The sequence below is a fragment of the Balearica regulorum genome, chromosome 3 (genome assembly GCF_011004875.1).
Source record: "Balearica regulorum gibbericeps isolate bBalReg1 chromosome 3, bBalReg1.pri, whole genome shotgun sequence".
In the NCBI taxonomy this organism is placed as follows: Eukaryota; Metazoa; Chordata; class Aves; order Gruiformes; family Gruidae; genus Balearica; species Balearica regulorum.
In genome coordinates this window covers 93,279,836-93,303,037 of record NC_046186.1, presented here as the reverse complement: position 1 = coordinate 93,303,037, position 23,202 = coordinate 93,279,836, and the positions used below count along the sequence as shown (strand labels likewise).

Sequence of the window (23,202 nt, the reverse complement as noted above, 5' to 3'; positions counted from 1 at the left end):
TTAGAAATTCCATTAGTGTTTCTGAAGATAGGTAAGCAAAGTAAATCTTTTTTTTTTTCTTTCATTTCTGTCAGTAATTGTACCTGTCTATCTGGAACCATCATTGCAACAGTTCTAAATTGAATTTTGAGATTTTCTGGTAGTTCTTGACGCCCAGCATATCCCGGATTCTGTATAAGAAAACATACTGCATTATTATCCACAACAGTAAAAAGGATGTTATTTTGATTGTTCAATAAATGTAAATTTATGCATAAATACCTAGATCTGCTCAGAGTTAGAATTCTTGTCTACTAATGATTAAAATGTGAAGAAAAAACCTCAACCATAACTACAAATTTAATAACCTATGTATAATTGCCAGAGTAATAACTGAATTTCTTTATCATAACAAGCCAGCAATCAGAATTTTTAAATTTCATGGAATACAATCTAGTTGGTTGATTTCTTCTACTGTATTCCCAATGCAAATAAAGTTTTCATTACCATTTTACGGAAAAGGTAGCTTTTGTAACATAAAAAAATCAGTGTCTAGCAAGAGCCAAAATAAAATATAATAATAATAATAATAATAATGGAGGATACAAGCAGTCTACAGTGAAGAAATATTAGGTTGTCCTTCTCTATTTCTTGTGTCAACAAGTCTAGCCTTAAAGTACAGAATCTCACTGAATGTGTAATAGTTTGTGAGTGAATCCTATCTGCTAAAGTAAGAATCACATAAGAAAATGTAATTCTCTTTTAGTGACAGAACTGATTTTAATAACGGCTCAAGAATACCCAGAGAATTATTTTGTAATGACACAGTAAAAATAATGCAGTCAATAAAATTAAAGCATGAAAACTTTACGACAAAATCATATGAAAGAAAATTTTAATGACCAAGGAAGTTTGATTAACAAGAGTTACGGAAACTTGCTGCAAACATGAGGAATAACTCTCGCATCAGGCGACATTTAAGAAATTAGAAGCAGTCAAAAGATATTTATGACCTCAGTTATCATCCTGCACTCAGAAATGCAAGTGAAGATTTTAATTTTCCATAAAGTCATCTTGGATTGCCATCTGCCTTAGGAAACATACACTATAAAATTCCTTGCCCATGAGATTACAGGAATTAGTGCTATGAAGCCTCAGGAACCCCATGGCAACAAGACAGCATACTCTGAAAGTTATTCTAAATCCAGGAGTTTGTGTTTCTCCCTTGGATAATGGTTGGTAACCGGGGTAAAATTATACATACTGCCTTGCATATAGTTTTTACGCATATTATCCATTCAGTTGTGGGACCTAACTTTGATCTATATATACTGCAAAACTTTTTCACAAGTAGTCATTATAAGAAAGGGAACGATGCATCTCAGCTACCACTTGCAAAAACCTCACAGTTCTGTCATAATGCTGCACTGATTCCAGGATTGACACAGAAAGCAGAAAGGGCCCCTTTGCCACAGAAGGCTAAAAGTCAACATCCAGCATTGTATTTACCAGCTTATACACATCCTGTATTAGCAAATGAAGGATCTGGTAATGTTTTCCACACATTTTAAAAGACCTGGTCTTACCACAGTACAAGGAGAGCTGTTTATTCAAGAATCATCATACTTGTCTTCTGTAAATCACCTTGAAGAATTCTTTTTTATATATCCATGTAAAGTACACATTAGACAAGACAAATGTCTTTGAAAAAATCTTTCCTATATCTCCTGCTGTAAGTGAATATTCTTTTTTTCTTCCTACAGTATCTTTCTCGCTAATACTGTTAAAGCATTTCAAGCTAAGGTAGTAAAGCATATTAGTGTTTCAGTCCTCTCAATGAGCACAGAGAATTCTGGAAGTTTGGCCAAACTGTTAGTCTACATAATGAATTGCAATACAGTAATGAAGGGGCATAATTATGAATCTTTTCAATAATCTTAAAGTAAAAATGAAGGCATGCAATTCATGAATAATTAGACTATTTATGTGTTCCAGTAGTTTAGTCTAATTCTATAGCAACAGCACCACTTAACTAATACAATCAGTTATTTTCACCTTGCCATTTAATTAACTTGTATATAGTATAGTTTGACACTTCTCTGGAATTATTACTATATTTACCATTGTTAGGAAAATTCCAAACTCTGGATTTAAGTCTACACAGTCTCCATCAGAAAAAATGAACTGCTTTTTTCTTTCTTTTCTTGCTGTTAAAATAATATAGATTTGTTGTGCTGCTACTGACAAGACAGGCAACTCAATTCGGTTGAATTCATCAAAACATCCCCAAGATCCAGACTGTGCAAGACCTAAAACAGGGACAGAAAAATTTATTATCTGTTGTTCTTCATCCATATTTGAGATATCTGAACTAGATAACTTTTCCTTCAAATAATTAAATAAGATTAGTTTTATTTATTGCCCTGTGGCCAAGGACTATCTTCCTCCAATCCACCTGACTATTTCCATATCAATTTGAATTAATATTCATTCATTTATACAAAATGCTTTAAAAGTGAATCAAAATCAGAAGAAATATTTTGCTATCTTGTGGCATGTGGCAGATCTTTCTTCCAGATCTTTTTGTGAATGTAGCCTTTTACTGTAAAGCAGCAATTCCATTATTTGCAAAAAGCTGTATTATTTTTATTTTTTTCAGATTAACAAGTGACTTAGAGCTAGAAAAGTCTAGCCCTAAATGTTACAACAAAAAAATCCCAAGTTTTTTTTATTTTCATCTGGGTCTTCCAGCCTTCACAATGCTTTTAAATTACTTTTTACTTGCCTCTCATAAATCATAAAGGTTAAAATTAAAAATTTGAATTATTTTTGCACTAACTAGGGGTTTAAATAAAACTCTGAATCTCCTAAGACAGAAAATATTAATCTTAGATCATGTATCTCTATGCATAAGCATTACCATTTTAAGTCCACACTAAACTACAAGTTTATCATGGCATGGTACAGGATATTAACAAAATGCAAAGAGTGGACAATGCTCTGTGTGAACTTGTCTATGAAAGAAAGAGACGAAGAGAGAAAGAAAATTACATGGAAAGAGAAATCTAGAAGCACTATATTAATAACAATAACATTTTCATAAAGGATTAATTTCACAGTTGCCTAATTTCAGTTTGGAAAAATAACATGTATAGTAGCAACTAAGAGACTTGTTGTTCCTTTAACAACTTTTTATGAGAAAATTTGTAGCAGCATTTTTTTCCCTAAATGACATTAAAGTACCAGTAGGCATGTGTACTGAAAGACAGCTATTTCAAACTGAAAAATTTGTCTAATGCATTCAAGGTATATTATTGTTACGCAGTTAAGGCTAAATCATTTTAAAGGGATTCTGTCATGTACTGAAAGATATTTTTAAAATTTGAATAGGTTGATTTTCAAAGGGGCAATATGTTTATAAAACCATAGCTTTAGGTACTTTCATGTCACAATTATTTGCTTGCTAAAAAAAAAAAAATATAAAAAATAATTAATAGTTTCACCCCTTGCTTCTCAATACATACAATGCCATAACTTTGAAAAATGAGCTGACAGAAACCTGATGAAGTTCAAGTGCTTTATCTGGAACAGAGTAACTCCATGCAGCAATACAGGGTCAGTGCTGACCGGCCACAAACCAGTTTTGCGGAAAATGACCTGGTGTCCTGCTTAACAGCTAATTGAGCATGAATCAGAATGATGTCCTTGTAGCATAGCCAGCTGCATTTGGGCAAGAATGTAGCCAGCATGTTCAGGAAAATTGTTTGCCTCTACTCTGCACTTGTGAGATAGAAGCTGGAGTCTTGTATCCAGTTTGGGGTTTACCAATAGAGGAGAAACATTGATATACTTGCATGAGTCCGGCAGATGGTTGCCACAATGGTCAGTGGCTGGACATGACACAGAGGGAGAGGCTGAGAGAATATGATTTGTTCAGCCTGAAGAGAAAGCTAAGGGGAAAGCCTATTGGTGTTCATAACTAGCTAATAGGAGGCACCGAGAAATTGGAGCCAGGCTCTTCTCAGAGGTGCAGTGGAAGAAGAGACAGTGGACACAGGTTTCAATGTGGGAAATTCCAAGTCAATGGAAGTATAAAGAAAAAGTTACCATGAGGATGGCGAAACACTTGAACAGAGGCCCAGAGAGCTTGCGTAATGTCCACCCCTGGAGATACTCAAAACCCAACATGAACAAGGTCCTGAGTGACCTGCTCTAACTGCACATGCTAAATGACCTGTGGAGGTCTCTTCTATCCTACATGAAGAAGTCTTACCTTTGAAAATCCTACCCAAACCTCTGAAGTCCATTTGATCAGAGCAGTTAAAGACGACTACATATTTTCCCAGAGCTTTTCCCATATCTTTCGTTGTTTCGGTTTTACCAGTTCCAGCTGGTCCTGCTGGAGCTCCTCCCATGTTCATTCCCAAAGCCTGAGCTAAAGTTATATAGCACCTACAAATGTTAATTTATATTAATTTATTAAGTCATATGAAAGATATGTGTATATATATAAAGATAATAATGAGTTATGTGATAGATTCTACAGCTCTTATGTTGAAACATTACTTCTTCATAAAGCAGTTCTATTGATTTCCATGAGTGCAGGAAGTTCTGAGCAGTAAAAGTTGCAAAATAACAGCATTTAAACATTGCTTATAAAAGAAAAAAAAAAAATTCTCGTGTTAATCTAGCTTGTTACAAACTGTGAATATTAGATGAGCTAAAAAATTAAATGTACATCACAAAGGAATTTAATTGTCACTAACTCTTTTTGCAGCTATAAAGAACAGATTCTGCTGTTGAATTCTGCTACCTCATCATATTCTGCAGTATCTTAATCTGTATACATTTCGTTAAGGTGGGTCTGTATACATTTCGTTAGGTTCGTCTAAATCCTCAAGTGTGAAAGAATAAGGATATATGGCCCCTTCCACAATTATGGGTAAAAAGTCTTAACAATTCTAAGAAACCCTCCCACCCCCAAAGGTTTTTTGGGTTTTTTTAAGTCTTAAAAAGTTTAGACTAGTGTTGTAGTTCTATATGAGTCTTAAGATTTTCATTCATGGTACTGTATGGAAGAATAACACTAAAGGAATTAAATTACAAAGTTCCTATACAAATGATGGGGTATCTTCACTGTCAAATCAACTCAACATACTCTGAAAGCATTTTTAACTAAAGTATTTTTGGTTTTAGTCCATAACTGAACAGAGTTTAACAACTAACTAGTTCCTACAGTTTAGCTTGAATCACTGTAATATGTTATGCCAAACATAAACTGCACGGACCTTAATGCTTTCTAACCAATAAGAAACTTTAAAGTGACATAAAGGTTTTACTTGTACAATTCTATTAGGGTCAAGGCAAAATTTGGGGTAGAATTTAACATTTTGTATCAAACATACTTGATTGTTGAGAGCAGTACATTTCACTGCAGAAATGTACTGAACTTTCCATATTGTCACAATAGCAGTCCTATCTCTTCTGGAGAAATAAAAGTACTCAAAAAAACTGTACAGGCACATACTCCACTTAGGTAGCAAAATGAACAATTGTAGGTTGGAAGTTATTTTGGTTCTTGAGGGGATCTTTCTGCAACTGAAGTATCTTTTGGCCTTCTATTTTCTCATTAGGTCAAAACTGATATCTCAAGAAAGGAATAAGTGGAGGAATAATTTTGACCAAAAAAAAAAAGAAGCAAAGAAATTCCCAAAAGGAAAAAAGAAAAATAGTTCTCATTGTTAAGCCACATTTGAAATAAAACTAATGGTCGTTTGCCTCCCAGCTACAGAAGAATGGCAAGTGACTTTATACAGCTGGGATTTTGTCAACATCTAGTTTCTTATGGACAAATCTAAGCTGTTTCCCAGTACTAATTAGATGACAAGACACTGACTGGCTCTCTTAGACCATGTTCAAAGACATTTGTAGCCACAAATTCTTTACAAAATCCCTTATTACGGAATTTAACCTAATCTTTTCTTCAGTATAGAAATACTGCTAAACTATACATTACTGTATAATGATAAAATGGTTAATTTCTGTTACTAAATCTTTTGTTTTCCAAGATTGAGCAGTGATAAAACTTTCCTAGGAATTACTAAGTGTACAAATTAATGAGACATTATTTTACATTTTCTAAAAGAGTATGATTAAGCAAATGCATGATAAGATTTTTCCTAGAATGACCCAGCCCACACAGGATTCAATTCAGAATGTGGCTCTTTGAAGATATATGTTAAATAAACAGTATATATATTAAAAGTATTCATTATGTATAATGTTTTTCTAACCTGTCTGTAAGAGGTGTTATAACCAGACGATCAGTGCAACCCAGAAACTCATTTTGGTAAACAAAATCAACATCTGTAATGGATACCAAGACTTGGTCGAAATCCTCTTTAAAGTAGAATCTAGATTGCTTTAACCACTCAAAATCAGTTGGTGATTTGATGTGCATTTTCACCTTAAACAAAAGTAAATAAATGTATACGTTATAACTGAGCATCCAAGTTTATTGTCTTTGATAACTGTGATAAAATGCTTATTTGTACGAGAACAATGAGTGATTATTCAGATTAAAGTTCCTATGTAAGTAAACTGAAATTCATATAAGCATCACATAATTTGTTCAGATGTATGCTAAACTGATATTACATAATGTCCTGATCACTTAACCTGATCATAACAACATCTGTGTTCATCAAATAAATCTTAAATTGCTTTGGTAGTGCAGCTCACCCTCCAAGTGAAATTAGGAAACAACACACTGCTAAATCCACCAAACATATTAGAACAAAGGGCATGATGAAGGACTGAGGCATGGGAGGCAAATTATGTAGATTCTAATTAGCTTATGTCATCAGCAGTAAAAATATGAGAGATGTAGTGTTGAGGGATGCCATTCCTCAAGGGATGCCATTCCTCAAAGAATAAAGGAATGTAAACAATTTAGCACAGTCTAAAAAGTTCAAGTATAGGATTGGCATTATCTGTTGATTTTAGTAGGGTTTTGTTTGTTTGTCTGTCTTCTATATATTCTCCCTAGGAATGAGAAAGAGAATCCCAGTAGCCTGCTCTCCAAGGGAGTAGGAGAGACAAAGAAGTAGCTAGGAGATAAGGAAGATGTTGCTATCATTGCTGTAACTCTAGAATGGGTGGAGCTAAAGTGCAGCCTAGTGCCAACTGCTGAGATTCTGTAACAAGCCATGAGGAAATTATCTATGATGATAAAGCTAAAATATCCTCAGCAGACTCAACATTTTTAATTATGCAAGTAAGAGTAATACAACAGGTTTTCAAAGAAAGAACATACTAAAAGGATTTTGTCTATCAAAACAATTCTGTAGGACGAAGTGGAAAACTGAAATATTCTAAGAAAAGTGTAAAAATTTGAAGCATATATTTAGATGACAGAACTGATGGATTTTATTCTAGTTTAAGCAAAAGTGTACTATTTTTACTATGATGGCATTATGGACATCTGTCTTACAAGCACATGCACACACCTGTGTAGCTACTACACATAAGAAAAATTATTATGGCAGAAAATGCATTTCATTGTCAGAAATTTGGTACTTTACCAAATCATCAAAAATATCATGCTGATGCACATGAATAGTAATAAGTGTTTCAAATTTCACTCTGTCAAACTTGGAAAGATCATGCGTGGTCTGGCTAATCAACATATTCAGAATCTCCAGAAATCTCCTGTTGGTTACTTGCATGATTTTTCTGTCCTCTTTAGCATTCTGTAGAGCTTCTTCTGAATCCCGTGTCCACAACATCTGAATTCCCAGTAATCCAACCTACAAATTTGATATGTGAAAAAAATACAGAAGAATCACTTGTTGAACACTAGCCTTATTGTAGAAGCCTTAGATGTAATAGGAACCATAAATTACCATATAGAGCATTCCAAATTATCACTACATCCAGCATGATGCTATCTCACCAGGATACTGTGCCGGAGTTAATTCATTCTGCTGTGGTACCGGAAACTCCTTCAAACTTCTATGAAAATTTGTCACATACTGAGATACACACAAGTTAAGGACAATTCTCAGTTTCACTTACAATCCCTTTGTGTACTCCAGTATCACAAACAAACAGATCTTAAATTGTGAAGAGAAGTTCTTCTGAAAATTTCCCATTGCCAATTTGCGGCTAATTAAAAAACATTTTTTTTAAAATGCTGTGCACGTCTACTGAACATGAGATGGATTGCTATCTTTCTTCCACACTGTCATGACTGGGCTACGGCCTAGCATACATTGAACTACAGGTTATTTGGCTTCCAAATAAATCTAGACAGGTACAGGATGCTGTGTGTAAACTACAGTCTCAGATTGATTTTGGTTTACAAAAATCAGGCACACGCATGACAAAATAGGATAGATGAGAACTGTATCAATACCTTTTTTCCCCACATTTCTACATTCACAAGGCACCAAGACCTAAAATATTGACTAGCCCACTCTTTCTACTCTTCTGTCTCCATATACGTGCAGTGAGTTCATGGGTACAGAGATTGTGTAGCAGGAAATCAGTCACCACTTTAGAATCATTACGCTATCATCAGTGGAGTCTAAACCAAATTTATTTTAGAATGACTGATTAGTTGGGGAGGTGTGTGTGTGAGGGAAATCTTTGAAAGTGACTTTTTCATGCCAGCTATAACAGACAGGTAAAAGGCAGTTTCGAGGAAAGAAAACATTTCAAATATTTGTCAGTATTTGGCCGAATTTCTTCTCTGTCCTATAACACAGCTTTTCTTTCCCTGTACTTTAAATTTCTTGGCCAACAACTATTTTCTTCTTCCTGCCCCCTCCTCCCTGCCCTTTCTAACGTAATTCTTTGAACATAAAAGCATTTGGATTAGCAAGACATGGGAAAGAAAATCTTTGCACATGGTAATAAAGACACTTCAAAGTGTCTGACATGCAAAGCAGATAGTCTTTATCTGTTTAAAGATAATAGTAAACTTTTTAAAAATAAATGCTGCTGAGATAATACATAATTACATCATAAATACAGCTTTAAGATAATTCTATTAAATATTTAAGTGTACTGAATTTATTTTTTAAAAAAATTAGCAGTGTATTGGAGAGTTTTAATATTTGCAGAATTTCTATTAAAAAAATTACACCCCGCACTGTACTGATTAGCAAATTACAGAGTCAGAATTTGTACAGGATGGGAAACAATTAATTACTTGTTAATGAAATTTGTGATTTATCAGTAAGATACAGTCTTAGCAAGATGCAAGTCTCTAGGCAAACTAGAATTCTTCAAGATCGTGCAGCCCTAGAAGAAGCCTATCATAGTGACAAATATATGAACTATGAGGTAAATCTTGTAAATGATGAGATAAATAATCATAATCATAGCTCTTATAATCTTAAATTATGAGAGAGAAATCAACCTGCACATGAAGTTTTATTTGCATTTGAAAGGGGTTCAGTATCCATCACCGAAAATATAAACTCTACTTTATATTCCCCAAGAGAAGAAAAAAAGTTATTTTAAAGTAGACTATAACAAAAATAGTATGCTATATATAGGGTACCAAAATTGAAGTCATTAATGATTGCTTTCTACTGAGTAGATCCATATCCTTGTTTCCTCTATGAAAACTTCGTCATATAGACAATCCCATATGCTATTTACATCCCACCTTGCCCCACATACAACCCAGACTGCACACACAAATCTACATCCTGTAATCTCACCTGTGCTGGGAATTGATTAAGAAAATTCAGCAACTGATATCCTGGGTCACTAATTTGGTAATATGCCGCCCTAATTATGCCATGCAATGAAATCTGCTGCACACACAATAAATCCTGCAACCAAAGTTCTACTGGTCCTTTTGCAATCACTGGAGTGTCCAACTGGAAAATTAATAACAGTAAAACGTACCAAATAGAACATAGTTACACAACGTGTGTTCAAGAATGTTAGTTACTAAATAATTACTAAATTTCTATTCAAGACAACTACAGATTTCATTTCAATAAACATACTAGAAATTTCTCTAATGAAGATAGTTTTGTTACATCAATCCCTGAAATGTCATTTGCAATTAACAGTAATTCAATTTAATATATATATTCAATAATAGGAAGATTTATCTATTAACATTTCCAGGAAAAAAAAAAAAAAAAAAAAAAAGAAAGAAGAAGAAAGAAATTCAGAAAATTACTGGAATTTTTTCTCCTTCTCTTGATATAACTGCCAGTATGCGATCATAATCCTTTGGGTGGAAGTCTACCTCATTTATATTGTCAGATATGGAAGGCAGATGTGGCTGTAAGGATAATGCAGAAGTCAGTCAATGTAAATATATAACATTAGCAAACAGAAAAAAATCTTAACGTTATCCTGCAAAGGTTCGTCTGGACCTACAGATGAATTTCAGGCCATATGTAGGTAATAGTTACAGAAATGGCTGTGTAGGATTTTTATCTCCATTTGCTTTTTAACAGTTTCCAGACGTGATCTAGCCAAACAGAGATTAGCTGTTGTGTGAGATCAACTATTTTATCTCAATCAACCCTCAGTAACACTCTAGACTAGCCGGACGAATTATGCATTATGCAAAGCAGGAAAGTCTCACAGGGCTCCTTCTGTTAGTTTAGTTGTGAAAGGAACCACCAGCAAATCACTCGATGGGACCATATACTAGTGTTCTGAATTCTGAAGATTTTTTTAAATTACAGATATTCATGTCACTTTTGTTAAAGACTAAAGAGCAAGAAAATAATTTTTTTCTCAAGCAAAGTTTATAAGAAGAAAATGGTTACATTTTAATGGTTACATTTATAATTTATATAAAATTATATTTATATAAAAATATAAAAAATTGTATTTATATAAAATATAAATATAAATTTATAATTTATATAAAATATAAAATACGTTTTTCCATATTCTAATTTTTATTTTGTTATAAGCAGAAAAAAAATAAATCCCTAAGGTTGTACCTGAATTGTATGAGAATCACTTGCTTGTCCAAGAATTTCAAGAAGGGCAGGATCAGAAACAAAAAAGAATCGTGGAAACAGTAGTCTTTTCTTCTCTAAGTATCTTTAAAATTAAACAATATATTTATTAGAATATTTTAGCTCTTCAAATTCTTCTACATAAGAGTGAAAGTAAGATTGAAATACTATTAATATTTCATATAAACTATTTACAAAATAATAATGTATTAGAAATCAAATATTTCATACCCTGTAAGTGATTTCTGACATACTTCCAACTGTTCATGTAAATGAGGGAGAAGTTGCCCCATAGTCTCATCTCCAACACAGCAGTTAATTACATTTGGGTTTTCATGAGCTCGTTGCATTATTCTTATCCATGATTTGTCAATATTCTGAAAGCGCTTTGCTTCCTATATATAGCAAAAATATAAGTACTTTCACAGCATAATCTGTTGGAAATTATTACACAGATAGCTTTTAATAAACAATAATACGCAAGCATAGTAAAGTTTACCTGAGGTAACTGTTTTGCAATATCTCCCCCTACAAAAACAGCTTCAAGATAAACCCAAAGGTTCTGCACAACCAGCCATTCTTCAATTATGTCTATAGAGCTGCTTAGTTTATAAATCCAGCTCTGAATTTCCTTTTTAAATGGTGTATTGTATCTAAAAAAGGATGAGAAGCAGAAATTATTTAATTCTAAATAATTATAAAATAAATTTATATAATTATAAAATAAGTACTTACAATGGTGAAAAAAAACCCCAAACAACACTTGTTTCACTTAGAGCAAGAAGAATCTTGTGCAAAGTTTCTATCAATCAGATTGATTACATTCAAATGTATTGAGACAATAGCTGCTACTAATACATGAAAGTGTTCTACTTGAGGAAATTTTTCATTAGACATTGTAGCATTCTTTTCAATTTAAAAAAAAATATTCCATTCATATTTACTGCTGATTTAGCCTAATAATAGTACAGTTCCCTATCTCAGTGTGTTTCTGAAAATACCATACACAGTCAATTTAAAATTACCTATTGGTCAGTAAAGAGCCAAGAATCATTAAACTGTCCTCCATCAATGTTGTAATTTCTGATGATTCAGTTCCCTTTAACAGTAACTCTCCTCTCCCTTTGAATGATGAAAAGCTCAGAACTTGGCTTCCCCAAGTGTCAGTTATTTGAGATAGTTTGGCTTCTATATCCTTTTCCTTTGTAGCAGATATACATATATCCTGCAAAGAAAGAACCATTTTTAGAGTCTTCATTCTTCAGAGAAGAAATATTTCCTACACATCTTATAACAGAATACTTGAAAACAATATATGAAATTTTATAAAATACTACAGAAATGTGTCACACAAATGCAGAGGAAAAACTACTAATTTTACTCACTCAAATTACATGTATGGGTAACTGAAAAGTGCACACTTGGAAATACATGGATATACCATTTTGTAGCTTCACATTTTGTTATTCCTGTGTAACAAGATTTCCGAATCATCATTTCTGCAAGGTTTAGGGTAGTGATTTATGCTCATCACCACATGAACTCTCACTCTTATCGCATTTCAATTTATAGAATCACAGAATCTAAGAATAGTTTAGGTTGGAATGGTCATCAAGTCCAACATTTTATTCAAATCAGAGCTTAATTCAAAATTTAGCAGATCACCTTGGAGTGCTTCCATATAAATCAAGCATGAATATAACAGCAGCTTTTGCATGCACATTTACCCTACAAAACTTGCAAAATCCATTGAGAGTTTTTTCAGGTTATGTGGGGGATCTTTTGAAATTGTATGGTTCAGAAGAAGCCATAAAAATCTAGAAAAGTATTCATATTAACTATTAATAAGCATAGAGCCTTCCTCTAAAATTTCTGTTTTATTTAAAAATCTTTAAAGCAACCGCAGAGTTAAAAAAATTAGGTGACTGCGATCATTTGAAGTTTTGTTTGGGGTTTTTTCCCCTGTTTAAAAAGATTTAAGAAAATCATAGAAAATAGGGCCAGGAAGAATGTGAAGAGATTATCTAGAAATGTGTCCAAAGATTCCAGCTGCTACTTCTGTCTTTGTTCACATGGATAAGAACTTCCAAATAAAATATTTTAAATGTGTGGTCTAATTGAAAGCCAAGGACTTCAACAAAGTAAAAAATATTTTTTAAAAAGGTGATTATTTTTTAAATAATCATATTAGTTTTGCTGACAATATAAAATGAACAAGGAGGGGGAAAAAATGCATGTACCTACCTCAATATCATCTTTATGTTTGAGAATTGGTGCTTCCATGATGTTTCGAAGGCAAAAGGAATCAGATTCTATATCAAATTGATGTCCTGTTGTTTCAGCAATACGATCCCAGTGTCTTTGCTTCATTGCTTTGTCAGTCATCATTTCCAACAAAGGACAAGACTCACTAAAATCATCAATTTTTTTCTTGAGATCCAAAAACGCTTGCCAGTGTTGGAGTCCTTTAGGTAGTCTGCGGCACCTGCAGTTGATTGATACAGTAGTAAATGCCTCTTCTGTCAAAACAGGAATTGTTTAAACATTTTAGAAACAGACAGGGAGATATGAAGTAGCTTGTGTTGAGGTCAACATTTTCAATGTAAAACTCCAATTTGTGTCAATTAGTCTACCTTTTTAGGATAAACTAATGCAAATGCCCTACTAACACATCATAACATTTAACAGTTTTAACCACTGATATGTTCTTAGCAAATAAACAGAAATATTGCAGTTTGCATAGCTTTGCTGCTGCTTCTCATCGCAAACATTTATTGACACACAAAAAACAAAGCAAAACCACTTACATTTCACGTATGTAATCCTTGTACAAATATAATATTTACTTCAATTTACAATACCAGTAATACGCATGGCACATATTAACATACCACTTTGGAGACACATGTGAAAATCAAAAAGATATGACCACCTTATCCTCTACTTTTGATTAGTGGTCCTGAAACTATTCACCAAGAAAATGAAAATCATGTATTTCTAACGTGGAAAAAAACCACACACAACAGTAAAACAGTTAAATGAATATACCCCTCTTTGACCACACTTTTACAGAGTCTACACACTAAGAATTAAGCAGTTGACCCACCACAGGAATGTCCTAATGTAAATGATAATGTATATCCTTAGCAGGAAAAGTAATAAACTCTGGATCATATTTCCCTTGGGTTTGCATCCTTTGTTACTTATCTCCCTACCTCCCACTGATAAAATTTCATATTTGCTGTAATCAGGTACAATTCAGCAGTCTGCGTCTGCTTTAGAGCTATGTTGGTGATGTGTGGCTGCCAGTACATTCATGTTGATTAGTTCCCTGGTTGCTGTCAAACAGAATGTTTAACACCTGCCTGCCTTTCCCTGAGGGGGAAAAAGTATTTTGTGTCTGGTTTTGGACTACGATAAAGTTTTTACTTTTATAACACTCATAGACATTTAAGGTTATTTGTGAGAAATCTGCCTTGTTGAATGTTGAAACTAGCCAGCAGATTAAAAACAAATACATAGTATTCAAGAATGCTGAAAAAGAGGAGCACAGATGTGGTCAGAGAGTGACATCACAGATCACCTTTTTCCTTAGAAAACCAGGCAAAACATCTGAATATTTTATAAATTTCTCTGCAGCCATTCTTTTCATTCATTAGTAAAGAGTTAACGTCAGGTTCAGTGATTTGGGACACAGGAATCAGATACAGCAGAGATAGATTTTTGAATGACACTTCAAAATTCAGAAATAATGGAAATCTAAGACCCAACCTTCAACTCTGCCTGTCAAAAGTGCAATTTCAAAACTATGGAAATTGTTCACTTACAATTTTATGCCTTGTAATGACATACATTTGATATATCAGTTAGCCTTCAGCAAAATATGTATTTATTTATTATTTATTTCTTTTTGCTGCCATTACAAAAGTAATTGCCCTTTTATATACTTTTACTTAAACTACATTAAACAAATGTTCATTTCAGAGACTAATATAATTTAGCTCTTATGGAGCTCTGTATTTCAGCAATTAGATTTTAACATTATCTAAGACTGATTTCAAACTGTTTTAATAGGCCTGCACTGCTCTATAACTGTAGTATAGATATACTCTAAAATACCAAATACTGGCACAAGTACAAACATACATCAATTAGTCATGTCTTTATTTTGAAAATTAATAATAAAGATTCTGGAATAATGTTTGTGTTGGGTTTGCGTGGCAAGGTTTTGGTAGCGGGGGGGCTACAAGGGGTGGCTTCTGTGAGAAGCTGCTAGAAGCTTCCCCTGTGTCTGACAGAGCCAATGCCAGCCGGCTCCAAGACAGACCCGCCGCTGGCCAAGGCCAAGCCAATCAGCGCCTCTGTGATAACGTATTTAAGAAAGAGAAAAAACAGTTAGAGAACGCTTTTGCAGCCAGAGAGAGGAGTGAGAAGATGTAAGAACATCTGCAGACACCAAGGTCAGTGCAGAAGGAGGGGCAGGAGGTGCTCCAGGTGCCGGAGCAAGACTCCCCTGCAGCCCCTGGAGAAGTCCATGGTGAAGCAGGCTGTCCCCCTGCAGCCCATGGAGGGAGGATGAGGGGGTGTAGAGATTCCACCTGCAGCCCGTGGAGGACCCCACACCAGAGCAGGTGGAGACATCTGAAGGAGGCTGTGACCCCGTGGGAAGCCCAGGCTGGAGCAAGCTCCTGGCAGGACCTGTGGCCCCGTGGAGAGAGGAGCCCACGCCAGAGCAGGTTTGCTGACAGGACTTGTGACCCCGTGGGGGACCCACGCTGGAGCAGTTCATAAAGGACTGTAGCCCATGGGAAGGACTCACGTTGGAGAAGTTCGTGAAGGACTGTCTCCTGTGAGAGGGACCCCATGCTGGAGCAGGGGAACAATGAGAGGACTCCTCCCCCTGAGGATGAAGAAGCGGCAGAAACACCGTGTGATGAACTGACCGTAACCCCCACTCCCCGTCCCCCTGTGCCGCTGAGGGGGGGCGGAGGTTGAAGCCAGGAGTGAAGTTGAGCCTGGGAAGATGGGAGGGGTGGGGGGAGGTGTTTTAAGATTTGGTTTTATTTCTCATTCCTCTACTCTGTTTTGCTTAGTAATAAATAAGATGAATTCCCTCTCTAAGTTCGGTCTGTTTTGCTCGTGATGATAATTAGAGAATGATCTCTCCCTGTCCTTATCTCGACCCATAAGTTTTTTTTTTTTCGTTGTACCTTTTCTCCCCTGTCTAATGAAAGAGGGGAGTGATAGAGTGGCTCTGGTGGGCACCTGGCCCTCAGCCAGGGTCAACCCACCACACCCTTTTATAAATAAACTTTCAGCTCTCCTAACCTCTTGGTTGGCTTAGTTAAGATCAACTCTTCAACTGATCAATTATCAGAACTACAGGCAGAAGGCTGGTTAACTAAAAGCATAGTGTTATTCCACTCTGCCTTGAAGAATCTTATTACTTTATGATAAACTTTATTCATGGAAGTTTTGTATTTTAGTGTATCAAATACCTTTACTAAAATCACCTATATCTTAATGCATTTTACATCTGTTATAATTCATATTATGAACATACCTGCTTTGAAAATCCAGAAGTTCAGCATTAATTTTTTCAATATCTACATCTGTCCAAAGTATCTCATAATAACCATTGATATTGTTTATTACAGTGTCATATAACCCATACAATTTCTGAAGCAAGCCTAACTCCTTTCTGGGGAAAAAAAATAATAAATCATACCAATAATTTCAATCAGCTATTTGGAAATACATGGTATATGTAACATTACTACAAAAAAATTGAGGTAGATCAATTAGATTATGTTTCTTAATGCATAAAAGAACACTTCATGAATAAAATCCACAAAAAAGAGCAGGCAGTTGGTGCTAAGGACCTAATATCCACACTAAACATATTTGGGGGAAGTTTTGCTTTAGTCTAGTTCTATAAAACTTCCATTCACCCAAAAGGAACCTAGCTTATGTACCCTGAGCTGGCTCTGCAGTGCCAAGCAGAGCATGGCAAGTGGGCACAACCAGTCGATTTACTTTGGAAGCACTCTGTGAATCCGAACTGAAACGCTGATCTAAAAAAAAGCCAGAAAGGGTCAGATCCTTATCTAGTGTGAATTATCATCAAATCATTGAAATGGTTGGTTCAGATACTTTAGAATCTGGTTCTTATTTGTACAGCTATTCAAAAAAATTTACTTTCACAGAATCATAGAATGGTTTGGGTTGGAAGGGACCTCAAAGATCATCTAGTTCCAAACCCCCTGCCACGGGCAGGGACATCCTTCACTAGACCGAGTTAAAGCTCTAGTTACATTTTTCATGTATGATGATACACTGACCTTTCCTTGCCTTTTCCTTGTTCATCCTTTGTAACATATCTTAATAGATAATACTGTATTTACTCATCTACTTATATATAAGTATATATATTTTTTCTGGGACATGCTATTCTGCTTCTTTATATAGTATTTACATGTAGTAAAATAATCTGGAATGGTTCTGTTATCACAATAAATAAATTCTTTTTTATTTGCAAATTCATCAGACCTCTAAAATTTTAATTGGGTTTTTTTTAATTATTTAATTTAAGGCAATGGAAACCTTCCATATTGTAATATTTCCCTCTTCGGTGTACTCTAGGCCTTTCTAACATACTTAATAACCACCTAAGACAGCTGTATTTCCACAGTTACCTGACTTTATGCAAAACTTCATAGTCTGTGACAGGCAATCCAAACAACTGTTCACCAGATGAGTATGTGATAAACTTTCTCCACAGCTCATCAAAGTTAGCCTGATAAAATTAGGATTCATACGGACAAAATGAAAATATGTTTATATTATAAGCTTTCATTTAAAATTGTCTAATATTAAATCATTAAACAGTTCAAAACTTCTCACAGAATAATTCTCTTAGAAGCATATTTAAATGTCTGAAAATATTTTTGATCTAAAATTTTGGACAGTTCTCATGTAATGTAGTACTCAAATCCATATATTGAATTGAAATAATGAGTTTATATAGTAAGCAATAATTTAAAAAAGCATTTTATAAAAATGGGATGTGAAATGAATTCCACATCATTAAGAGGCAAAAAAAACCCCAAAACACATTTGTATCAGATGGTAAAACATACAGCTTGAAAAAAACACTGAAGAGTGCCAAAAAATATAATCACTTTCAAAATACAACTCTTGTCCAAAAGATACGATCACCATTGAAAAATGGAAAGAATTATTTTGGCAGTTATGATCCATGAGGCGTTCTCTTGGCAAAATAATAAATACAGAACATTCAACCAAAATAACTCAATTTTCAGTACATATTAGATGCATTAGGAGGTTTAAGCACCTTCTGTTACTTAGTGCATTTCACAAACTTTGAATTTACTTTTTACAGAGACTATACAATATGTAAGAGACTAACAAAAGTCCTGTTGAAAGAAATCTTCAAGTGATTATAACTTGCAGAGAAAGAAAGAAGGATTAAAAATAGATTAAAAACTGGTTAGGGACGCATGAACAAAGGTTCATAACAAACAAATATCAAGCTGAAAGATAATTATCTAATGGAAAACATGATTTTTAAAAGATTAAAATATTGGCTTATGTGACCAATATGTAACTTGGCTTCTTTTCAGTCATTATTGAGTTGTCGTACTTGACTCTTTCCCTCTTCTACTGCTTTTATTACTTCAAGTTAATAATTTCTGCTCAGAAAACACAAAGAGAGTGAAGCAAGGTTACACATCAATCAATCAATCCTTCCACATTAAGGAAAACATTGCCTGACAGAAATTATAGTTAACATAATACTACATAAAATACCAATCAAGACACACTTACCAAAGATTGTAAATGTCTCTTTTTCTGAACTTGATGTGATAAGCAATAGCAGATCTGATTTTAATTATTTGGAAATTCAACAGTTTATTTTCTTACCTGAAAGATCTGTAGCCTATTACTGGCTTCCTGAGGTGGAATACTTGGAACCATAGGTCCTTCCTTTCAGACAAGCAGTTAACAAAAATTGAATATTAATTCTCCAAGTGACTGAAGGCCACTGTATATTTACAGGTCATCACAAAATGCTTATTTTTTGATTCTCAAAATCCAATCAAGTTATGTATCTTGGTAATGCAATACTTACTATGATAATGGTAAGGAAAGATAACTTATGAAATTGAAAATTCTCTAGCTTAAACTGAATAGGACTGGATTTTCATTTTTCATATTTTGTTCTTTTGCTGAAAATAAAACACCCAGTGAGTGGCCCAAGACTGTCTTTTTTAATGTTGATGTGTGAACAAAGATGCCACAACATATGCTACCATTTCTAAATTAAGTTCTGAATTAAGATTTCATGGTTGTACCACCAGGGATTCTTTTCTCTCCTTACAGAGTTGTGTGCATTGCTATTTATTCAGAATGAAAAGTTTGACCTACAATGATGAATGCTTAGCAATCATGGCATCAAACACTGAGTAGCTCAACAGATTAAAATTCTGGCACACAACTAATGCAAACCAAAAATTTTGAAAAACCAGGTAAAAGTCTTTTATAAGTAACTATTAAATTCATTTACCGTTTCATATGACATTTCAAAGTTTGACACATCCTCCTGAAAAACTGCGACTGATTCTAGCAAATTACTCTTAAATTTGGGCTGAACTTGAACCAGCTCAACTTGAACTCTAGTCTGACATACAAAAGATTAAAATCAAAGTTAATTCTTTAAAAATCAGAAACAGAAATTTAAGTCATGTATAAACCAAAAATTATAAATAAAAAATATTAAAATTCTGAACAAAAATTATTTATTTGAAGTGAAATAGATTTTTTTCCTTTTATGGTGCTATATGTTCAATTTTCAAGATGTAAAGTGGAGAGAAAAAAAAACCACAACCAAAAACCATAACAAAATCTCCCCTCCACCTTTAAGTGAACATGTTCCATTACAAGGGAGTGGGGGAACAAAATGACACAGAAACGGGTGTAGGGGGTGGAATCCTATTCTCTTCCTTCCCTCCTCCCCTCCAAAAATCCTCTCAAAACCCAAAGTGTTAGGGTGTCTTCCTCGTGGATGGCTCAGCCTTCTGTTAAACAATTTTCTTACTCTTTGTTCAAAAGTGTGAGAGAAAGAACAAAGAGCTGCATGAAATGCAACCGTAAAATATACTCGAGTCCTTTCCAGAGTGATCAATCTGTGGGACAGGATCTAACTTAATTGTTCCAACAAAATATCTATACATTTCCATCTAATCTTCTACACTACAGGAAACATTCAATAAACATTGAGCTTTTGAGAGATATAAGACTGTCCTGAGCAATAAAGTGCAAAAATGTGCAGTCACCACTTAGGGGTAAGGGCACAGGCACAGTACGCACTTCTTAAAAACAGGAAATCTAAGGGTAGTAATTTTCTTGATCAGACAAGAATGACACAAAAACTGGAAATGAAGGAGAGCAGAAAGAACAGACACACATAATAAATTTCTCATTTTCTTGCAGGTTTTACGCATACATCTAAAAGCTACAATAGTATTTAAATATTAAAGATCTCTATAAAAATAAAATTAGAAAATGAATATACTGATCAAATGTACTAGTGTGCAACTGAGGCCAGGAGTGAGAAGATAGAGTGGAGTGACAATTGATCGCGCACTGTCATTTATACTCCGAAAAAAGCACAATGAATACAAATGGAAAATAATAGAGTTTTATATACTTACAGCTTTGGTCTGTAATTTATTAAAAGAATATCTCAGTGTATCAACTCCTTCTGACTCCTCTTTTGTAACCTCAATTTCAAATGTATTTAAAATAGCATAGGCTTCCTAAATGAAAAAATATAACCTTAGGAATGATGCATTTTAAGTTCATTTGTAGGAACACAGATCCAATTTATAAGAAAGATTTCAAAGAAAATCTGTTCATGTAATTTAGCATAAAATATTTGTTTTTTTTTTTTTTTTTAAATAAGGCTGATGAATGAAGAACTAGGGAACAACAGCAAAAAATATTTCTTTAAAGATGTCTTGGATGAAATACTGGAAAAAATACACAAACACAATAAATTTAATAGTAAAAATATATAACATTTTATTATCTCAATGGTATTTTTATTCCATTGATCCACATTCCACCTCAATGTAGATCAGGATTAATTTTTCCTAACTGAATAATTATGCACACTAAACTACATTTTTTATATATTTTGTTATATCATCTATCAAATATTTATTGCTACATGTTTGCCAAACTATCTAATGCTTGCATATGTATCTGTTATAGCATGAACCTTTCTTATCACTTGTTCTCATTTGCAATTTGCTTGCATATCTTCTCCTTTATTATCCTCCTCCTACACACATCTCATTATTTAAAAATAAGATAATTTTCATGTTTTATAGTTTCCCAACAGGTAGGCAAAAGATTTGCTAATGAAGACTAACAGCAGCGTGCATTATATTACCTGCTCCTTTGACCTATGATTTGTATTGTGGGCAGTTTGTGATGGCTGATAAACACAATTGTTTATTCCACGCAGATATCTACGCTTAGAATTCTCTTGTTCAGCTTCTGAAGGAGGTGTAGTCTGAACCACTGAAGTTGAAAGGAGCTTCTGGAGATTTGCCTAGTCCAGTCCCCTGCTGCTCAAACCAGGGTCACCTAAATCAGGTTGCCCAGGACCATGTCCAGTCAGGTTTTTAATATCTTCAAGAATAGAGAATCCACAACACCCTGGGCCATCTGTTCTAGTGTTTGAGCATCCTCACAGTAATTTTTTCTTAGGTTTAAATGGAATTTAATGTATTTCAGTTTGTGCCCATTGCCTCTTGTCCTATTACTGGCTGCCACTGAGAAGAGTCTGGTTCCCTCTTCCTTCCTAGCACCCATCAGGTATTTATATTCATTGATAAAATACCCCCTGCACCTTCCTTCTCCAGAATAAATAGTCTCAGCTCTCTCATCCTCTCCTCATATGTGAGATTCTCCAATTGCTGAACTCCCTCCAATATGTCCATGTCTCTCTTGTATCAGGAAGCCCAGAACTAGACACAGCACTCCAGATAAGTCTCAAACCCCAGAGTAGAGGGGATCACCTCCCCCTCAACCTGCTGGCAACACAACTCCTCATACAGTCCAGGACACCCTTAGCCTTCTTCACTGCAAGGGCACTTTACTGGCTTACATTCGATTTAGTGTACACCAAGAAACTCAGTTCTTTTTCTGCAAAGCTACTTTCTACCAAGCCTGCACTGGTATCTAGGGTTATTAATCTTCTGGAGCAGGACTTGGCATCTCCCTTTGTTGAGCTTCACGAGGCTCCTGTTAGCCCATTTCTCCATCCAGGTCCCCTGAAAGGCAGCACAACCACCTAGTGTGTCAGCCACTCCTCCCAGTTTTTGTCATCTGGAAACTTGCTGAGGGTGCACTCTGCCCCATCCTCCACGTACACAGTACTGGATCCAGTATGGACCCCTGGGGTATGCCACTATTTTACTGGCCTCTAAGTAGATTTTGTGCTGCTGATCACAATCCTTTGAGCCTGATAATTTTCAGGCCAACTCATTGCCCACTCATCTAGCCCTCACTTCTTCAGTTTGTCAATGAGGATGTTATGGGAGACAAGGTTAAAAGCCTTGCTACCATTACAGTAAACAATACCCGCTAGTCTCTTGTTCACTAGTCATTGTAGAAGGCTATCAAGTTGGTCAGGCATGATTTTCCCTTGATAAATCCACACTGATTATGCTGAATATTTCAGAGTGTGATAAAAAATACCAAGGATATGTAAACTTAATGAGCTTCTTTTAGCTTCTTTCTTACAGGGACAACTAAAAGAATGCTGCAAATTTCTGACAGCATAAAATTATGTGTAGCTCCATTAATATATTCTGGTTATATTTAAAGATTATATTTAGAAGATTAAGATGTTTGTTTACAGACACAGAAAAGTTAAGAAGAGGATTAAGGCTAATGGAAAAGCACAGAGCAAAAGGGAGAGTATTGTTCCCTTCTCTTGTGCTTTCATCTACTTATTTCTGCATGTTGTCTCCTAGATTGTATTTATATTATCATTTGAGAGAGAATAATTTTTTTCTGTTCTGCATTTATACAGTATCTAGCAAAGTATCTAATATTGATACATAATTTATAATGAAAATAACAAAAAAATATTACTTTGTTTCCCATCTTCAGCCTAGATCCTTCA

The 23,202-nt window shown here is 34.5% G+C and overlaps 1 protein-coding gene across 1 annotated transcript in view; it reads right to left on the bottom strand.

Moving 5' to 3' along the window:
• Nucleotides 1-23,202, bottom strand: part of DNAH8 (dynein axonemal heavy chain 8) — a 144,945-nt gene that overhangs the window by 82,749 nt on the left and 38,994 nt on the right. The window contains 17 exon segments of the mRNA XM_075750088.1: nt 84-170; nt 2,101-2,288; nt 4,253-4,431; nt 6,273-6,445; nt 7,563-7,787; nt 9,711-9,872; nt 10,184-10,288; nt 10,965-11,067; nt 11,214-11,377; nt 11,482-11,635; nt 12,008-12,207; nt 13,227-13,467; nt 16,546-16,683; nt 17,678-17,778; nt 18,927-18,989; nt 19,570-19,683; nt 20,717-20,821. Coding sequence (XP_075606203.1) covers nt 84-170; nt 2,101-2,288; nt 4,253-4,431; nt 6,273-6,445; nt 7,563-7,787; nt 9,711-9,872; nt 10,184-10,288; nt 10,965-11,067; nt 11,214-11,377; nt 11,482-11,635; nt 12,008-12,207; nt 13,227-13,467; nt 16,546-16,683; nt 17,678-17,778; nt 18,927-18,989; nt 19,570-19,683; nt 20,717-20,821 — 2,502 coding nt within the window.